Source organism: Acipenser ruthenus, chromosome 2 (assembly GCF_902713425.1).
Source record: "Acipenser ruthenus chromosome 2, fAciRut3.2 maternal haplotype, whole genome shotgun sequence".
NCBI lineage: Eukaryota > Metazoa > Chordata > Actinopteri > Acipenseriformes > Acipenseridae > Acipenser > Acipenser ruthenus.
Window position 1 is genome coordinate 24,228,274 of NC_081190.1, and position 21,215 is coordinate 24,249,488.

The 21,215-nt window shown below is 38.2% G+C and overlaps 1 protein-coding gene across 3 annotated transcripts in view; it reads left to right on the forward strand.

Annotated features, from left to right (window-relative positions):
- The window catches only part of LOC117418698 (zinc finger protein 608-like), a 45,463-nt gene extending 25,762 nt beyond the window's left edge, over positions 1-19,701 (forward strand). For all 3 annotated transcript variants that reach the window (XM_034031851.3, XM_034031888.3, XM_034031869.3), the window contains 7 exons: positions 11,444-11,531; positions 12,191-14,615; positions 15,561-15,975; positions 16,374-16,528; positions 17,480-17,630; positions 18,412-18,493; positions 18,765-19,701. In XM_034031851.3, the coding sequence (XP_033887742.3) occupies positions 11,444-11,531; positions 12,191-14,615; positions 15,561-15,975; positions 16,374-16,528; positions 17,480-17,630; positions 18,412-18,493; positions 18,765-18,771 (3,323 nt within the window). In that variant the 3' untranslated portion in view covers positions 18,772-19,701. The remainder of the gene's footprint in view (positions 1-11,443; positions 11,532-12,190; positions 14,616-15,560; positions 15,976-16,373; positions 16,529-17,479; positions 17,631-18,411; positions 18,494-18,764) is intronic.
- The last annotated feature ends 1,514 nt before the right edge of the window (positions 19,702-21,215 follow it).

Genomic DNA, 21,215 nt, shown 5'->3' on the forward strand with positions numbered 1-21,215 from the left:
AACAGTGTTTATTTTGGATAAAGCTTCCTAAAACACAGGCATGAAAAAACATCAGTCTTCCCAAGATGCAGTTAAATTTACAGCACATTTATTATCGGTTTATCGAATTTATTCAAAAAATTTGAACCAACATCGGCAATAGTCCGGCGGATACACTTTTACCTTCAGTGGACTGTGGTCAGGTTTGTACTGTAAAAGTGAATCTAGTTAAACTGTGTTAGTGCGGAGCATCAGCTGCTTGTACAGTAGCCTTAAGGGATAATGGACCATATTCTGCGACTTACTGAACAAAGAAGCATGACATTTGAATGTAGTTTTTATTAGAGGTACAGTTATAAAATGCATTGCCTTTTTTGTCGTTGGATTGTTGGCTTGTGTTAGGCTTTACCAGTGCACCAAATAATCATTGCAAAGCCCCATTGGGAATTTGATCATTTGGATGATTTTATAGATTTTGACTTCTCTGTTTTGAATTTTCATAGCTATTGTGACTTATTTGGCCCCAAAAACTGTGGTGTAAGGCACACTAGATACAAGTAGCCATTCTCTGTAAACAAACTGTCATCTCAGTTGGGGGGTATCAAGTTTGATTTATTAATGAACAATGTATTTGTCCTTTTGTCTTTTCTGTTAGTAAAAAAGTATAGACAGCTAATGTTATACATAGGGCTTCTGATTTTCGGTTTTAACCGATAAAACCCGATAAACACCCCCGATTTTGCAAAATAAAATGAAATTGGTGGATAGCCAACAAACACAGGAAAAACTGTGGAAATGGTTAATCAGTTCACGTTGACTTTACCCTATTCCCATTAAAAAATAAAACCTACTACAAAAATAATAATAAATACATTTCCCAGTGCTGCTGGGCAATGTCCCGCCTTCCTGACTTGCATCTATCATTGATTCGTTCTGAATACTTTAAACCCGCCCCAAACTTGAAAATAGCTAAAAAATAAGCACTAAAAAATACAATTAATAAAACCTGAAAAACAGAAGCCCTAGTTATACATTATTATTTTTTCAGAAATCGTTTATTTTAATAAATTGTAGAGGGTTGTATGCAACAGAGCACTGTATTTTGAATGTGCTTGTCACAACCTCCCTGCCTCAAGTCCTTACCAGAAGTCTGAATGTTGTTTGCTCAAGGGGTATAGGTAATGCTGGGGTTTGAAAAAAAAAATGCTATGCCAGTCTAGACAAGAAAGTGACAGGAAATAAGCTGGAGAAAATGTTTGGCATCCCTGAGGTGTTCTCTTTGAAGTGTGCAGCAGGAAAAGCCTTTGTGAAATGCAGTGTCTATTTGGACAAGCAGTGTGTTGCAGGAAAAGCTGCTAATTTGTTTGTTGCTTGAAGGTAGGTTTAGGGCTTCTGCGTCTGTCTTGTAGCTTTAATTTTTATTATTGTTTTTCTCTCTTAATCTTGGATATCTGTGTGTTTGTTTGTGTGTCTGTTTTAAATCTGTATCGGTCTATCAACAGATTTTGTGATAAAAGATTTAGAATATGGTGATTGGAATGCTTTGGGTCAGTTTTTTTTACTCTTAAAGGTTTGTTTTAGTCAACTCCCTGGCGGCAACTACGACAAACTAAAAAGGGAGGTTTTGATTGCCTAGTGTTTTATTTGCTGTAGAAAGAGTTCATGAATAATGTTTTGTTTGCCTGGAGATGCCTTGGATACCCTGTAACTTTGTGCTAAAATGGGAGAGCCAAAGTCCTCCGTGGTGGGTCAGGTACACCAAACGTTTCAAGTCATTACATGTTAGTGATAGAATCCTACTACTGTAGCAATAATGTCACGGCACATTAATGAACATTGTAATTTTATCTAGGATTTAGAGGCAGTAGTAAATTAATTGCTGTATATTGGTGCAATAAACTGAAATGAATTAAGTGTGACTCTGAGTTTACTAGCAGAGGAATCAAGATTAAAGACCTTTTCCTGCCCTCTGACAGATTGCTGGCAAAGTGCCCTGAATTGAAGGAGTGACTTGCTTGCTCCTTTTAAAGCATAGTTTGAGGTATTTTTATTTTATTTTTTATTTTTAAAAAATCCTTTAACGGATGTTCTATTTAAGTAGGAGCCGGCTGTAGGTTTTCCCGTGGTTGTTGGTGCACTTGCATGGAATGCTGCTGTTGATAAAGTTTTACTTGCACTTCAGCTTTGTGAGCAGAAATGTGTTTCATCATGAAACTATTGGACTAATGCCAAGTTGAAAATAGGAGATTTAAAAAAGATTTAAAATTGTAAGCCTAAAATATACATTTTCATTTATAATGTAGTATTCTTTTTTGTTGTAACCCCCCTCCTTTTTTCAGCATGTAAGCTCTATTCTCTGGTTTAAACATTTAAAAACACTGCCAGTTATAGACGATTCAGCCTTTTGAAAGCTATTCGGGGGGGCAGCTTTTATTTTAATCAGGCACTGTATTCAGTTGACCTTTTCATAGTTTGAAGTATTCTTTTCCAGTCCCCATCGATTCTCTACCATGCTGTGTGCTGATGTGTAGATCTGTGTTCTGTTGGCTATTAAGGTGCTGAAGGCAGTGTTTCTGTTGCAATTTATGAGAGATGTCAGTTGAAGCCAGAGCATACTGTACACACTCCATTTTCCCAGCTGGAGACTGTTCGTGAACAGAAAGCTAAAATGTAATTGCATGCAGCATACTCTTGTTCCTTTCTTGGGAGAAGGGAAGTGAGTGGCAGAGTGTATTGTCACTCCGTGTGGGTGGTCTGAATCCTGTTTTACACACCCAGCTAGAAATGAGTTGGCTAAAATGCATTTAAAAATATATAAAAACCCAGGATAGACGGTACAGTACATTAAACTCCAGACTTTGCTCAGAATGTGGTCATTATATTCAGGTGCTAAAACAATTAATCTGATCTTTCAATGGGGTTCTTGTGGTTTTAAAGAATATTGTGTGCACCTCTGGGCCACCTTTGTCACAGATTCAGATTCATCCTAGGGAGGTAACCTATACAATCTATTGGAAATGCAACAAGGGTGTCATAGGTCTATGTTTTTACAGGTTATATCTTTTAAAATGAAACATTAATCTATTGAAAAACTGTTCATGCAACAAAGCAAGTGAATGAAAAGCACTGAGTGAATTGCAGGTCTGATTCATTGGAGTGCCATTTCAAACCTGTAGTGAATGAATACATTATTAGTATTTAACTTAACTGAAGTGTCCACAATATACATTTTAAACATTACAGTGACCATGTACTTTTAACACAATTCAGATTAACACAGGTTAAACGGGTGACAGGACAACATGTAATGTACCTTTGTACATTTACAGGGGGCTATTACAGGGGGCTATGGTCCCGTCAGGAGATCATCGTGTGCAGGTAGACCTGTGGTTTATATTAGTAGGAAGGTCAGGAAATGAATGCACTTGGGATTTGCTAGGAGAAAATAAAGCAGTCCCATGGGTATGGCAGGGCTTAGCTCATTGAAACCAGCTTTCTCAGTATAGCCAAATGGAACCAAAATGGTCAAAACCTGTTGGCTTGTTTTGAATAATTAATCTCATTCTTTTACAATTGAGTGCTTTGAGTAGGTAACCCCGCCCCACCACTATGTGCTAAAGAACAGATTGTAACATATCTTTAAAAACAATTTATTTTTAGATGAATTGAAACATGTGCTTGAATTTACATGATAGTAGGCACACTTATAGCTACTGTAGCTCTTATCAGAAATGTATAGCATGAAAATGAATTTGCGAAACATCTACACTATTTTGTACAATGAATAATGAGCGTGCTTTAGCTGTATCATGCCTGGTGCAAAAGAATGACACGTCTCTCAAAAGGGCTTACTCTAGTGGCTAAGTGTCTATGCAAGAACATTGTAGTTGGATGCTCATTAAATTCCACAGTGCCTTGGAATCTGTCTTTTGAGTTGGGTCAGCAACTCTTCTGTGCATATTGATTGAGCAAAAGTTAATTGCAGAGCAACGTTGCTCACAGAATCACTGCCACCATTGTATTGGTTTTATTTGCCTTTGTACTTTTTTCTAGGTAGGTTTTGTAGTGTTGTGTGTGTTTTTTTGTTTTGTTTTGTTTTGTTTTAAATATAGGACTTGGTTTGTGTGACTAATATTTTACAAGAACATTTTTCTCAAGACGATCCTTTTTCTGAAACATCAATTACAGTAAATGGCCTCTCCTTCCTTTATGAAAAAGGAAGTGCATATAGAACTGAATTAAGCAGGTCAGGTCACAAAGCTATTGCATTATGTATTCATTTAGAAGGGCAATGTGTGAGGCCCTCTAAAATAAGCCATAGTATTTGCAAATCAGCATTGCTAAACTCTTTTTGTGGTGGTTTGTTTTTGTTACACTTTTTTATATGAAGAATTATATTTATATTCTAATGCTGCCTTTGGGAGGAAATATTTTAATTCATGTTACCAATATTATGAATTTGTAATGAACACTCACGATCCAATAATTTAACCTCGAGTCCGGGGTGACATTGTAACAAAGAGTCTAGTGTAAAACTGTCAAACAAAACATGCATTCCATAAATGTTTGCATACAGAAAGCTAATCATGATGTCTTTTATATTCAAATGAATTACCATCATGCTATAAAATGCAAATGCATTAACAAAATCAATGTTACATTTGCAATTCAGGACACAGAGGCTATAACTGGGAAGCAGGAAAACATTGGCAATGCATGAGAACAAATCCTTTGAAATATCTGTAAATATGTGCTTGGCTTTCACAGCGTCTAGCAGGGCAAAGCAGGGCTTCGGTGAGTGACAGCTGAAAGGAGTAGCTGCTGTATCAGGGGGATTAAACAGATGGAGGCTGCTGTTCTCTTAGCCATCAGCATTCCACTAAGCTCAGTAAATATCTTACCAGCTCTATCCAATCTTCAAGGAAAATACTCCAGCAAAATGGAATACATATTTTTAATAGAGAATAGATGCCTGGGACTATGAAAAGGCCCTAAACACCCTTGACTTAAGGAGATAATGCCTTAATAGATCACATTTCTTGTGCTGTTTCTTTTGCAAAGTTGTATTATGGTTGGATTATATTTGTGATTTTTATAAGTATTTCAGGAGTGAAAGGTGGATTATGACAAATAAATATAGTGTACCAGTAATTGTCCTTTTTCCCCTTTCTATATTCATACTGTAATAGTCTTTTTATAAGCCTCGGTTGAAACTAGAAATTTGTGGTGCTTGAAATACTTTTTTTTTTCTTGATTTTTATGAAACTTGGTTTACATCACTGCTTTAAATTTGTTACACTTCCAGTTTGCTTTGTGTAAACTTAGACTATAATTTAAATAGACAAAGACCACTCTCGAATTTCCTGGATAAGAGGAGATAAATTAACAATGGAAGCTAGCAAGACTGGATTGAGTTTGCTAAAAAAAAAAACCTGTGAAAGCTGTCAAGAGGCTTGATTGATTGGCTCTCACTGCAGTCCCCAGTGCAAAGCAATAATGTTCCTGCCTTTTGTGAAAGGGGTTGATATGCCACCAGGGTCAGAGTTTATCAGCTGGAAAGGCCAGTATTTCAGATGAGGCCAAAATGCAGTCGATAATTTATATGTGAATGTTTTTACTCCCACATACTGTAGTGTATTTTATCTCCAGAAGTCTGCCTTACCAAAGATGGAATGCAGCTTCCCTAACAATTCACTGTGATTATGCAAATGGTGGCCATGGAAGGTATTTATTATAGCTGTATTGTGCCTGTTTCTCTGTCAAGGCATGATGTACTGCATACATTAGACCAGCAGTGTCCTTACCACTTGCAGTGCATTCCAGATAGTCTGTTCTCCTCTGGGCAGTGCAAGTTGTAAAGTTAGTTCAAGACAAATACCAGGTTAGAGAGTGCTTTCCCACTTGCTACAGGAGAGATAGCTTTCAAACCTCAAATTAAATACTGTCTTGATTTCTTTTGACATTTAACATCCCAGTAATCAAACTTAAGTCTTTTTTTTTCTTCTTTTTTTTTTTAAAGATAACATTAACATTAACTAACTTTTTTTTTGGTATACACATGGGTTATTTACCTAACCCACCAACCTAATACCAGCTACTGTAAGTGGTAGTTTTGTCAAACGGTGTGTTTTACCCTGCTCCCCATACTCCTGTTCCCCCTCCCCCAACTTGCTTCAGTGAGTGCTGACAAAGACCCTGTTAACTGCCCATGCTCCTGAGGAACTCTATTAGTTGCACTCCATTAGGCTTGTTTACAGGAGGGCTCTGGTCTCAAAGCACATGATTGAACTGTAGTTGCCTTTTTTTTTTCTTCATAAAGATGAGAAGAACTTTGAAATGCTGGGCAGGGGGTAAAATGTGAGAACAGCCATTGGCCTCTGTTGAAAGGCTATATGATTTAAGGTGGATTTAACCTAACCAAATTTCTATGTGGAATCTGATATAAGTTAAACTAACACATTTAAGCAATGTGTTTTTCTTTGCTTTTGTGCTAGATATAGAAAAATACATGTCTGCAGTCTTATCTAGTATGGAAATAATGTGAATTAATTAATATACAATGCTGTTATTTCTAAAGCTTTGCCATGTTTTTAAATTATCCATAATTATTACATACTCAGTAGTGCTGCATTTAAATTCAATGACAAATCTTTCGACCTAGAAGTCTCTTTCAATTTTAAATTAGGTGATACCATTTATCATATTGGAGTACTGAACAAAGGCTGTGCAATTCAGGTTTAATGTTGTCTACAGTGGTTTATTCATCAAGAACCTTAAATGGTGTGACTACTTCATATTTCTGTTTTTTGGATAACATTTAAAAGACTGGTGAAATAAATTCTTGGCACCCTTCTGCAAAAAAAAAAAAAAAAAAGATCTTGTTAAGAGGCTGATAATTTATGGAGACTGCAGCTGGCAGCCAACAAGGCCTTATGAATGCTTTTTGTTTGTCTTGGAAGCAGCAGATGAAAAGGGCCTGAGGCTGGCACAAATAGTGCAGCACTTCCAAAACAGGCTTTAATACATTTTTAGGAATAGTACATGGCATGAACCCGTGTTGCTGCAGACCTATAAACATCTCTGCTTCCCATCGTTTTATTTAAGGGAAGGTTAAAATGACAAAATGTTAGTCTGGAGGTTAGCAAAACAGTTTAGATCATTTGGTTGTATTGATTGCTTCAGGGGTGTTTGTCTATTCATTCAGCCCAACAGACTAATGCTTTGTATCATTCTAAAAATGACTACAGTAATTTGCATCCTGCATGGCTTTGCTTTTTTTATAAGTAGGGGTTGTAATAAACAGTTTCAGTGATCCTGTAATTAAAGTAACAGCGGGAAATGAGGGTGACGGGCGAAATGAAAGTCCTCAATGCTAATACTTATGGTAATTGATGTGCAGCCATGTACTGTACTGTGGGGGGTGTTCACCATAAGGAAGACACTGTAGGCAAGACTGCTGGTGGTGGTATCGAGCACAATTTTCTGGAGACTGACCAAAACTTGAAATAAGCTTTTTTTTTTTTGTGTGTCCTAGCAGATCACCTTGTACTGTGTGGCAGTACTCTACATCTTGTTTACAGCGTGATTAGATGAAAGGAACACTGTAATTATCTATTCTTGTAGGCCTGGTTTTAAATGTAACCTTGTGAATAAACCAAAACAATGCAAGTCATGATGGCTAAGTCCAGTTTTGCAGGTGGCTAAAGCTAACAGAAGTAGTGAATGCAACTTAAACTGTAATATGTATTTATTTTGGAATTGCACAGCTCTTGTTGCTTTTTAAAGCAGTTTTATTGATGGCAAAGTTCAATGTATATGTTTTGTATACTAAAGGTCATGTAGTATAGACTCTGTGCAGTACATTGACTAGAGTGCATACAGCAGTACATAGCCCTATATATATAGGGATTCAGTATGTGTGACTTGTGGTTTATCCGAAGATACTTCTTACAGTTAGTTTTATTAATTTAACTTTAAATGGCTTCAATGTTAAAACAATCTTAGTTTACAAATGCAGAGAATTAATTTATTATGACTACATGGCTTGAAGTTGTTATATTTTTAAAGCTAAAATGTATTTTATATTTAGTATTTTATATTTAGTATGTTTTGATTATGTGATTTAGCACTGTTTGAACCTGCATTCTACACATGTATAGTGCCAGAAATATTATATACAGTATTAGAATCACTGTAGTATGTAGCTTGCATATGCAACCACATATGGCAGACTGCCTATGCAACCACATATGGTTTTAGCTGACCAGTCAATTTATTATTGACCAAGTGTCTCCTCACAAGAAAGAAATGGATGGTCGTGAATAAGGTTGAGTCTAGTTTTCCAAGAAGCTGAATGATTTTTCCTAATCAATATAGCTCATTGGGCTTTAGAACAGAGGTACTGTCGTGGGGGATTTGACAGTGATGGAAAACACTGTGTTATCTTGTAATACTGGAACACGCACTGCAATAGGTTTTTGTGTAATACATTTTAGATGCCATGCAGCACAATCTGTTAAAAATGAAAATTATCTTTATAAAGGGATTATTCAACATTCAGGGAGTACCCACATTTAAAACAATATTGTGATACAAGTACTATTACTACCACACGCTCTACAACAAAGAAAAACACAAACGGCGTATTGTTTAATCTCATTGTAATTTATACAAATGTTACATCTTCCCAACAGTGCAATTTCCATGCAGTGTTTCTGTTAGATGTTAATAGGACAAGTTGATGGATTTCACAGCTTTGCATAGTTAATGCTAAAGGTGTGGGGCTGTCCAAATAATAAAAACCATCATAACTGTGTGCAAGTATTTAATTCAAACACTGTATAATATGCAAAAACACCAGTTGTCTTCATCAGTTTTCTTTTTTTTTTTTGCTCCTGTATGGTAGCAGCACCATAATCCTACAGTGAATCATAGCAGAAAAGGGCTTATTATTTTTTCTGACAACTGGAATAATGGCCTGATAATACAATGTTCCATAATGTATAAAAGAAAATACTCATTTAAGTAGCTTCTATCACTGTCATGTCAAAAACAAACTAAGAACCTCTCGCTAACTTAAAATGGGCTCCAAGTTGTTTTTAAGCATACATTTATAGTTTGCAAAGGCATACATAAGGTAATATGTGCTCTACTGTAGTATCTGAAAGCAGGCTTGATTTATTGTTAAGCTGTCCCTAAGTGAAAACGTTTACCTGATGTATGAAGTCGGCAGCTAGTTTTAAATTGATACTTTTACCTATGATTGTTTTAATTCTGAAGCTGCATCAGTAATTTAATTTTTCAGGCTTCCCACACAAGAACACATGAAATGGGTCGGGTACAGAAACATGTGTATGGAATTGGCAACAAAGGATGATACTGCAAAAGCAGCCTGAGGCAGACAATAATTTATTTATTTTTTTGCTAGAATGCCTTACCTTTGAGTCCTGCATCGGGTCGGGTACCCTCAGAGCCCGCGGGTGACCCGCAAAAGCGGGTCGGGTTCGGGTCGGAATGTGAACTTTCACGGTTTGCGCTTCGGGAGCGGGTCAAAAAAAATATTTTTTGGGTCTGAATTTGAATCGCCTAAAACATTTTCTGTCCTTTCATCATACTCGTATGTAACCCTTTCACAAATAACGTATTGGAAGGTAAATGTACCAGTATTTCCATTACTAAAGCAGGAGGCGATTAGGGACTAGTCAGCTGACTAAGCAATGTTCTCGCTTGTTAGATACGTCGCAAGATCTTATCATGTCTACTTGGTGATATTAAAAATGTCTGTGGACGAAGTGAAACAAAAGATAGCTCAGGGTTTATATCAAGTAGTGGGTAATAGTTTGAAAGGTAAATCAGAAGCGTGGAATTCTTTTGGAATCATAGCAAATGAAAATAATAAACAAGTGACTGGATTCGTTGCTTGTAAAACCTGTCTTTATGTTTTTGTGAACGACAGCCACAAAACGGGTACATCATCTCTGCGAAAGCACAGATGTAGCTCCCTTTCAACTAATGGCATGAAAGGAAGAGACAGGTATTTTATAGTAAAGTAAGTAGAGGTAGTTAATGTTACAATGTTAAAATATATTCAGACCACTAGAAAAAGCTACCACGCTGTATAGCCTATTGTATTGTATTTCATATTTTTTTTTTTTTTTTTTATAATTGTGTGTAAAGCAGTTAAACAGAAATCTTTTCATTCTGCTGACAAGCCGCCATTGGTAAACAAGCAAGTCTTTGGTTTACTCGCTCTCGGTTTCACCCCAGACCCCTTCATTATTTAGTTTATTCTTGCCTGATAAACCCCTTTGCACACACTCTGCTAGTGCTGCATCGTTGTCTTTCATGTTCATTTATCCAAGCTACTTGCTCTTTGTACTTTCTGGTGCAGGGCTCTGGAGAGCCAATCACAGTTCAGTGCTCCCAGCAGGAGCCAGCCAATCGGACTGGCAGCTTTTGTTGGAAACATGAAACCCTTCTGGGAATTCGCTCTAACAAAAGCCTTTCACTGCAGACAAACGTTAAGTGTCTGTGCTGACTTTTCCTGTTTTTAATTTTATTGCTGTGCTTTGAATGGAGAGTTAGTGTTTCTTTTATGTTCCCTTTTTTAAGCAGTTTTAATTATGTATTTTTCCATTGCACATGAGGCATTACTGGTACAAAGATTAGCTTGTGTAGCTACTGTAGTAACACCCTTTTAGGCAGGCAGATATCATCCATAGTTGAATGAATAAAATGTTTAGGGTACAACCAATGTACCAATAACAAATATACTCCCAACTCGCATACAGATTTTCTTTGTTATATATTTGGCAAGGATTGGTCATTCTAGGGCTGGTCTCAGTGTTTTCTGTACATAAGAAAAACAACATTTTAGTACCAATTGTAGCTGAATACATGTTTGTGTAATATGTTTCTTGTGAGCTGTTTTGAACTGTGATTTAAATGGGAAATGTGGGGCAAGCTATAATGAACCTGTTTTGAGAAGGCTATTTTGTCCCGTCAGAATGTACAGATAAGCTGAGATGGCTCTCGGTTGTAGGTTTTGATAAGAGACCAAAGGTTTTTGGTAGGTTGTTTCTCCATTAGTGGAAACAAAATAGAAGATGTTTCCTGGTCAATATCGGCTTTAAGCACTGCTGACTGGCGCTCGGCATATGCTGGCTGCCTGCCAAGAAAAAGCAATTACGTGTAATAATAGCAAAATTAAGAGGTGAGTGTTGCTGTTTTACAGCAGGACGTGGCGAAAACCCATTTCCTTCTGTCGGCTGTATCTCGATTACACACTAAAAAAACAATTTCCTGTGGGGCCTTGCTTGAGGTCAGTGAAACCCAAAAAGAGGAAGGAGGCAGACCGCAGCTTTTGAAAACAGAATGAAAAGAAAGTGTACATTTTAATGCCAGGCTTGCTTCTACCTGTTCTAGTCATAACATAACCATGCCCTTTTTTATTTTTGGGTTGCAGGTGTCCTTGTGGTGAATGTGACATGGAGGAACAAGACCTATGTGGGGACACTACTGGATTGCACAAAACATGACTGGGCCCCTCCCAGGTAATGGATTGTTTTCATTGCTGGAATTTAAAATATGCTTCATGACCCTGTATAGTTGTAGGGTAATTTTGATGGCAAGAGTGCTAAACTACCCAAGCATTCCCTCCAGATGCACACTATTTTTTCAGGCCAATAGCTTCAGTGTTCTACAATAGATTTGGTTTCTTAAGTTGTTTATCTAAGTATCTGCATCTGTTTAGGTCAATTGAATAGACCATGTATGTTTCTGGCATAAAACAAATGGTGCATTTGGTCATTCTACTTGACAAATTAACCTGAGGACCTGAGAGCCATAGGAGATGTCCTTTTTTTTTCAGCTGTTTGTGGTAAACAAAGGCTTAATTTGACTTCCAAAGACTTTAGCATACATTCCACTCTGATTTTATATGGATCTAAGCTAACTATAAGCCCCCTCTGTTTAAAGTATTAGAATGTTAAATCCTGTTGTAATTACATTTATTGTTAGAAGAAAAGGCTTTCTTCCAATGTCATAGCCATAAGATATTAATGAACTGCTAATAAAGGTGCATTTTAATTTTTAATATGGTTAATTCATTTTTTTATTTATTTTTTATTTTCTAACACATTTTTTAAATAAGAAAGTTTTATCTCATTCAGTACTTTCTGGTGGAAAATAATTTGTATCCCTTTGCCATTAGGTTTTGTGAATCGCCAACAAGTGACCTTGAGATGCGAGTCGGCCGGGGCAGAGGCAAACGGGCACGCCCTGTGGCTGCCAACCCTCCTGGTGCGGACCCCAGCTTTACTGAGATGAGGGGACTGCAAAACAAGAACCGTGGCGGGGCCAATGGTAAAGGGAGGCGGGGGAGCCTAAACTCCAGTAGTGGCCGGCGGACACCCCCAAACTGCACCTTGGAGGAGATAAAGGCCAGCCCAACATCCACCAACAAGCGGAAGAACAAGCTGTCCATGGAGCTGGATCTCAACTGCAGCTCAGAAGACATAAAACTTGGAAAGCGGGTTCGCACAAACTCTAGGAGCACACCCACCACCCCTCAAGGGAGGTCTGAGGCTTCTTTTTTGGAGCAAGGTTGCTCCTCTCCAGTGCTCATAGACTGCCCTCATCCCAACTGTAACAAGAAATACAAGCACATCAATGGGCTGCGGTACCACCAGGCACACGCACACTTAGACCCAGAAAATAAGATGGAGTTTGAGCCAGAGAGTGAGGATAAAATTTCTGACTGTGATGAGGCCCTGAGCAATGTGGCTCTGGAATGCACAGAAACAGGCTTTGGTTCTCCAAAAGGTCCAAATTCTCCTGGCAGCTTAAGTGCACCAGGAACACCAAAGGGCAAAAGGGAAGTGCTTAACAGTGCCCAGAGTCCTGTGATGAATTCTAAGGCTGGCAAGAACACTGGTAAAAAGAAGGGACTTACCAATGATCTAAATAACTTTCCTGTCATCTCAAACATGGCCGCAGCTTTGGAAAACTGTGCCGCTGCTGCTGATGGTAATCCGGCTGCGGAGATGCCAAAACTTGAAGCTGAGGGTATGATTGACAAGAAGTGTGTGGGTGACAAGGACAAGGGAAAAAAAGCAAGCAATGGGAAATTGGATAAATCCTTATCCAAGCCCAAGACCACCAGGCCTATTGCTCCAGCCCCTCCCCCTCCCCAGTTGATAGCCATCCCTACTGCCACCTTCACTGCCACCACCACAGGTACAATTCCAGGCTTGCCTTCACTGACGACCACAGTTGTCCAGGCAACACCAAAGAGCCCTCCCTTGAAGCCCATTCAACCAAAGCCTACAATAATGGGAGAACCCAGTACTGTAAACCCTGCCCTGGTCTCACTCAAAGACAAGAAAAAAAAGGAGAAGCGGAAGTTGAAAGAAAAGGAAGGCAAAGAAGCAGGGAACTCCAAAATAGAAACAAAACTCGCAAAGATTGAGGACCCCAAGAACGCTGGGAAAGAGTTACCAGGGCATTTTTTAAAGGAACACTTGAACAAAAGTGAGGTGCTAGCAAACGGCCTATCTGAATCTCAAGAGAGCAGGATGGCCAGCATAAAAGCAGAGGCCGATAAGGTCTACACATTTACGGATAATGCCCCCAGCCCCTCAATAGGGAACTCATCCAGACTGGAGTGCAATGGACAATCCCCCATGACCCCAATACTTGTCTTGACTCAAAATGGGGGTGATGGTACTGCCTATTCAGATATATCAGATGCTGCAGATGATGGTGGCTCGGACAGCCGTTCGGAAGGCTTGAGGTCCAAGACCAGCTCTCCATTGGAGATGAGTTCCAATAAGGAGAGTGTAGTCAAGAGCCTTCCAACTACCCCTGTTCAAGCAGCCCAGGTGAAGGAGTCACAGTCTCCTTATTACCATGGATATGACCCTTACTATTCCCCAAACTATATGCACTCTGGACAGGGCAATGCCCCTGCCTCTGAAAACGGTGGCACACCACCAGGTAGTAAAACCAAGAAAGAGGGTTTTGAGGAGGAAAATGACAAAAAGGAGAAGGTGGCGGTCTTGAATTCAGACTCTAAAAAGAGTGAAATGATCAATTCAAATTTACAGGCCCAGCACCAATCTGTGATTACCCAGAGACACCCTGCACTTGCCCAGTCACTTTATTATGGACAATATGCCTATGGACTTTATATGGACCAGAAATCCTTAATGTCCTCCAATGCTGCATATAGGCAGCAGTACGAGAAGTATTATGAGGACCAACGGTTGGCAGAGCAGAAAATGGCTCAGATCACCTGGGAGGGAGAAAGGAAAGCTGAACTCCAGCATAAAGAACAAGGAAAGGAAGACATGAAACAGAAGACAATCCCATCAGCCACAATCTCAAAAGCTCCAGCCACCCTGGAATCCAACAAGAAATGTAGCAGTAAAGCTGGACCTGGGGCTCCCATAAAAACAGAGGACACTGGGAAATGCCAGATTCTGTCGAGCCGTCAGCAGCAGCAGCAGTTGCAATCGGAAAATTTTAAAACCAAGCAAATGGAGAACCACCAACTGATCAAAGAAGCAGTTGAAATGAAATCTGTAATGGATTCTATGAAGCAAACTGGGGTGGATCCTACACTGAGGTTCAAACAGGTAGGATATCTCCCAGTACAGATAAGCTTTTATTGCACCATGTGCTTAGCTGTGTTGCTCCTTTTAAACAATCCAATCTGCCAAGATTTTGAGGCATAACGAATCCCCTTGCATTGAGATTTATTAGACTGGAAAAGCTTGTCAAAAACTAAATCTAGTGCTAGATGAGAATCAATTACAACACTGAATTACTTTTAAGGTTGAATCTTCTTTAATGGCTACATTGCATATACATTTGTCATCTGTGGGATTTATCCTCCATTTTTAAATATCCTTCAGGTTACACAGGTTACACTGTAAAGACTTCCAAATTAATCTAGAATTAAATGCGAGTTTTTGATTTAACAGGTAATCTTATTACTGCTGTAAGCAATTTTTAAGCAGCATTATTTTCCTCTGCTTTATAACCACATACAGCCTTGTGAAATGGGTTGGAAATAATCTTATCAATGCCCTAAGCAATAGTAGCAGAAATGTCCCTGGTATTGTAATGTAGAATTTAAATGTGTGACTGTGGAAAATTAAATTTCCATGCAAAAAAAAAAAAAGACCAACAGAAGCAGTTAAAAACAGATTTGTAACACAACTGAGTTGTACTGTACATTTTCTATTATTAAATGTAATGTGATTTAAGTCTAATTATGCTTTGGGGTCATTTTCTATAATTTTAATATAGTATCACACATGAAACAAGGATACAACTCTGAAGTGTGAGGAGTCATACTTTTCATAATAAATTATAATAATATGGTGGCACAGAAGAAAATAAATCTGCCTCCTCAGTTATTCCTATGATATCTCTCAACTTAAATTTGTTTCCAAAGGTTTTGCTTCCAAAAGACAAGTTGTATAGTACTCTGTGGCTGGTTGTAGCTAAACTTGACTCATGACAACTTTTCCTTTTGTTTTGTTTTGTTTTGTTTTGTTTTATTTGATTTATTACAGGAACAGGATTCCCGATCTTGGCACCATTACGTCTACCAGCCCAAATACACAGAGCAACAAAAACCAGAAGACCTCGATAAGAAGCCTAAAGAGGACGGTCTCAGTAAGACTACCAAAAAGGAAATTGCTGGCCTCAACCTTCCAGTCTCACAAGCCACTATAAAGGAGGAGTCCAAGGACTTTAAAAAGCAGGACTCTCATTCCGGCTCTTTGGAGGACTGTAAAAAACCAGACGATCGCAGGATGCCGGTCAGTGGGAAGGACTCTCGAGGTGCACGGGTTGCAGTCTCATCACCCATGAGCCAGCACCAGTCCTATATTCAGTACCAGCATGCCTATCCTTATTTGCAGATGTATGATCCCAACCACCCAGCCTACCGCGCTGTCTCCCCTGTTTTAATGCACAGCTACCCTGGTAAGCCTCTGATTCCTCTCCGACCAGCTTGACACTTATATATATATATATATATATATATATATATATATATATATATATATATATATATATATATAAACAAAAGTGTTATATATATATATATATATATAAAACTTTAAATCAGAATGGCAAAATGACCACTAAAATGTAAAATTTTCTGCTGTTGTCCAACAATGGTTGTAGTTAAAGTTTTCTGGGATACTGCATCCCATTATGTTTGTATACTACATTATGTTCTGCTACATTACGTATTGGATTGAAATGCAATTAAAATGGGAAGCGCCTAGGCTGATTTTGTTTATTTAATTTTCGTGTAATGTTGTCTGTTTTTATCACAATAATGGACGCTAATGAGCAAGGCATCATTTGTTTTCTAGGTTTCCATTACCCCATCTATGGGAAGATGGCAGGCAGAGAAGAAGTGGAGAAAGCAAACACCAGCCCCAGCATAAGCACTAAACCGGCTTCAGAGTCAAAAGCACTAGACTTGCTCCAGCAGCATGCCAATCAGTATCGCAGCAAATCTCCTGGGGTGAGTCCACTCAAATCTCCTTTTTTTATTATTATTATTATTATTATTATTATTATTATTATTATTATTATTATTATTATTATTATTTATTTAGCAGACGCCTTTATCCAAGGCGACTTGCAGAGACTAGGGTGTGTGAACTATGCATCAGCTAAAGAGTCACTTACAACTACGTCTCACCCGAAAGACGGAGCACAAGGAGGTTAAGTGACTTGCTCAGGGTCACACAATGAGTCAGTGGCTGAGGTGGGATTTGAACCGGTTACAAGCCCTTTTCTTTTTAAGTTAGTTATTGTATTCCTGGGTGGTCTTGTGTAAACATGGAATGAGCTAGCATCGTAGTGGGTTGTTATTCTTGCAGCATAAGAGTAGGTGTCAATCATTTGTGTGTAATGTTGAAGCTCAGAGCTGTGAGCTTCATGGGCATGAGTGAAACAAAATAGAAGGAGGAGGTGCTGTGGCTCTAAAGGTAGAGGAACACCTTGAAATGTCAATATGACTCCCGTCTTTTCAGTTTAGGAGGATGGGAGGTGTAAATGGATACGTTTTGACGAGAGGTGATGCAAACTTGCCTGGAAGGGCAGAGTGCTTTAGAAAAAAGAATGCAGCCTTTGTTCCTACAATTGGGTGTTTATCTTATCATGTAACATGTTGATCTAAAGCACTGACAACCACAGACATGCACTTCCCAAAACAAACAAACAATAGGAACTTGCACAGTGGGAGGTGTATAGACCCCCCCCCCCCCCCCCCACACCACCACCTCAAAGAAACTACAGAGGCAATACAAAACTAGCAGCTTTGCTTCCTTACCAAGAAGGTACTATTGGTTGTCTAGATAAAAAAAATAAACTAAAACAACATCAATCTTTTCCTTAATCTCCATTTGGGAATTTACGGTGTATGTACTGCAATAATTAAAGATCCAGTTTCTTTGTTTCATCTTTGTAGCCTGCAGAGAGGGGCCCTTCTGAACGAGAGAGAGAAGCAGAGCGGGAGAGAGATCGCCATTCCCCATTTGCACGACACCTTCACACGCATCATCACACGCATCTCGGAATGGGCTATCCCCTCATACCCGGCCAGTATGACCCTTACCCTGGTAAGAACAAAAAGTATTCAGTGTATTGTTTTATTACTTCTATATAAACCAAGTTTAAGAAAATACACAGCTATGCATTGAATTGCAAATTTATCACATGTGAAGTGTTGTTTTTTTTTTCTCTTCTGTATTTTTAATGGAAGATGTCTTTGAATATTTTGTAGCAATGTCCAACTTAGTCTTCACAGAGCTGGTCAGCCTATTTTTTCACTAATGACTGAAGTTTGTTGCCGGTCATTTTTTAAACTAAGCACTAGAGCCCTAACAGACCCCTAGAATCCCCCCACAAAAGGCCCTCATTAAAAATAATTGTATTCAATTGTGTAGCTGAGAACTGTTGCAAGCCATATTTGCAGCCTGTCCTAATTGGCAGTGAATTTGTTGGTTGTCAAAAACCATCAGAGTTTGCTGCCTACTGGCATACAAGGGCTAAAAGGTTAATGACATTATATATAATGAAATCCTTCCAGTAAGGAGATTTACCACAGCCTTGTGCATAGTCCCAGCATTTTGTAATGTCGGCACACCATTTAAAAAAAAATAAAAATAAAAAATAAATCTATCAGCGGATCACAGTTTCTTTCTTTGTAATGTAATGGGCAGCACCACGGTTCATTGTGTAAGTGTACTGAATGTTACACTGTTTTTCTACTGAAGGTTGCAGCTGTAATGCTATAAGCTGCTGCACTGTTCATTTCCTATAGCATACCGTCAATTAGATGTAATCTGTCTTTGCAGGAATAGTGAGAGCCTTAACTAAGTTTCCTCTTTCCTCCCCCAGGGTTGACCTCTGCTGCCCTTGTTGCCAGTCAGCAGGTGGCTGCTCAGGCTTCTGCATCTGGTATTTTTCCCACACAAAGGAGGTAAATATCCTGCTAATCTGTAATTGTTCTTACATGCGATAGAAGACATATTTCTGTTAAGCAACATGACCGGCTTGTTGTGAATTACTGACAGTGAAAGTATGGAGTCTCAAAAGACGTTTAAACATTTAAAAATCAAGCAAATGGATTTATGCTTATCAAATTGCTTATACTCAAACATGCAATAAAAAGGAGTCATATTTCAGTGACCTTTTATTATGTGTGCATACGAAAGCCAGTTTTTTAAATGTGTTTTTTTTTTCTTTTTCAGAGAATGATTTGGAGAACTGTACATAGGCATGTGACTGGATCACATGAGCAAATGCTTTATTACAGACATCAGTTCCATGGTGTTGACATTTGATTGCCTTGATGGCAGGCAAAAAAAAACTGTCATTTTTGTTTTTTTGAATTGAATATTTTATAAGAGTTACCAATGTTGCTGTAATTTAGACTTTTGTTGAAATATATATTCTTACCTTTTATTTGTAACAGTAACCAGGCTCACACATGCAGGGTCAGCTGCTAATGGCAAGCATTGGAAAATAAATGTGTTTGTCACATTTGGGAAAGTGTTAGCCACAAAATGGCCACTTTATTATTTTGTATAGAAATATATCGTTATGTATCGGTGTGCCTGAACGTATGTATATTGTAATATTTCCGACATGCCCTGACACTTTGGTACTATGTATATGTATACTATTTAGTGGCTCCTTGGGTTTCTATTTAAAAAGAAAAGAAAATTGCATCTGTGTAAATTTGACTGTATTCTGTTTGTTGTTTACTGTGTATTGTGAAGAATCTTCATTTTGAGGGCTTTGGGTGCCAGTACCATAAAACTGTGGTGTATATACTGTATAGATTTTAAATGGCAGAATATAAGAGTCTGTGAATAATATTAAAGAAAGCTTGTTTTTATATGACCTTGAATGGCAGTTTACCCGATAGCCTGCATAGCTGAAGACATTTGTGATTGTTCTATTACTTGAATAGTCCTGCAGTCTTTTAAATGTTTACAATTATCCACATTTAGGGGTGAGACTTAAATGCCGTTGCCTGGTTACTTGTTCCATGCTGTAATCTAGTTTATTTTATGTAAAGTGTATATTGAATGCTTTCTTTTTTATACCTGCCTTAAAATAATAATAATAATTATAATAATGATAATAATTTGGCAATCAAAATAAAAAAAAGTTTGTTTTTTGTATGCTTGTCTCTGTGGGTGTTAATGTTTGTGCGTAATTCTGTGATGCAGCTGTTGTAAAGATGTACCTGTCTTGTTTTGTTTAATGCCACTGCATTATACTGGGGTAATACCCAGGACTGTGGTCACATTTACATGACTGTGGTATTCTCACATCAGGTCTAAATAAATAATAATAATCAATAATTTGTAATCTGTTACCAGATTGCGATTCACTAAAAGCAAGGATCTGAAAATGTATAATGCAGGTGTCTGCAAACAGCACAGCCACAGGGATAAGTAAGGGCAAACCAGGACACAAATGCAAACCTCTGTGTCCCACCATTTTAGATGTCCATAGTATCCAGCTTTTTCTTCAGATTGACCACAGCACCAATGACTGCTAATGCAGTGTAGTCATGGACATGTATGAGGATGATATAGCCACATGCTTACATTGTTACAGCACCAGAATATACCACAAAGGATTGCTGTGATATGTCAACATCCATCCTTCTCTGTAGCAATATTAATGGATGTTGGGATTCTTCATTAATTATACTCTAACAGGTCTTCTTGGGTAAACCCAGCAGTCACACTTATTTATGTCTGAATATATAACAATTAAAGAGATTTTCCAAGACCCATCTGTTTATCATTGCAATAGGAGGATCCCTATTTGTTAACTTTCTATACTTTTGATGAAGTTAACCATAACTACCACTTTTATATTAGTGTTTACAATACAATACAATAAACATTTATTTTTAAATAGCACCCTTCACGCCATGGTATCCCAGAGTGCAGTACAAACTTAAAAACAAAACAAAACCGTTCAATATATAATACACTCCAGTTACATCTGATTATATAAAAGCACATTCAAAAAAGTGTGTTTTCAAATTAGACTTAAATAGGGCTGTGTTCAAAGGTTTCTGCGCTAGCCAGGCTTTCAAAGGTAGTTCTAAACCTTCGAAGGTTCGTCAGGCACCATTCACGCACTATGTTGTTTTTTTGGGGTTTTTTTCTCTCTGTTAACAGAAACCATTTGACAATGTGTGAATACTATAAATCACACATTAAATGTCACTCGCATGCAAAATCCAGTCTTTTGATTTCTATAATGCATACTAATAAAACAAAACTTGTATTAAAATCCACTACCAAACCGTTATACCTGGCAACACTATACGGTGCCGCTCCTGTGCATTAGAGCAGGGTATATTATGACAAAGCATATGGGGGGGTACCTATAGCGCAAGGGTGTCAAACACACGGCCCACGTGCCAGATCCTCCCCCTGGAGCGATGTCACCCGACCCACAGAATATTTCGGAATATCATTTTTTTTTTATTCAATAGGATACCAGACCTGTCAACTCTAGCTTATTTTCTGGGACTCCGGCATTTGTTGGACGCTTCTGCCGGACAACTCCCGGACAGATTTTCTCGGGTATTTTGCTTAAAACTCTACTGATAAACTCCTTTAGGTCAGCAAACCTTTAATTTCTGCAACAGTAATGTACGGCCTGTGGTT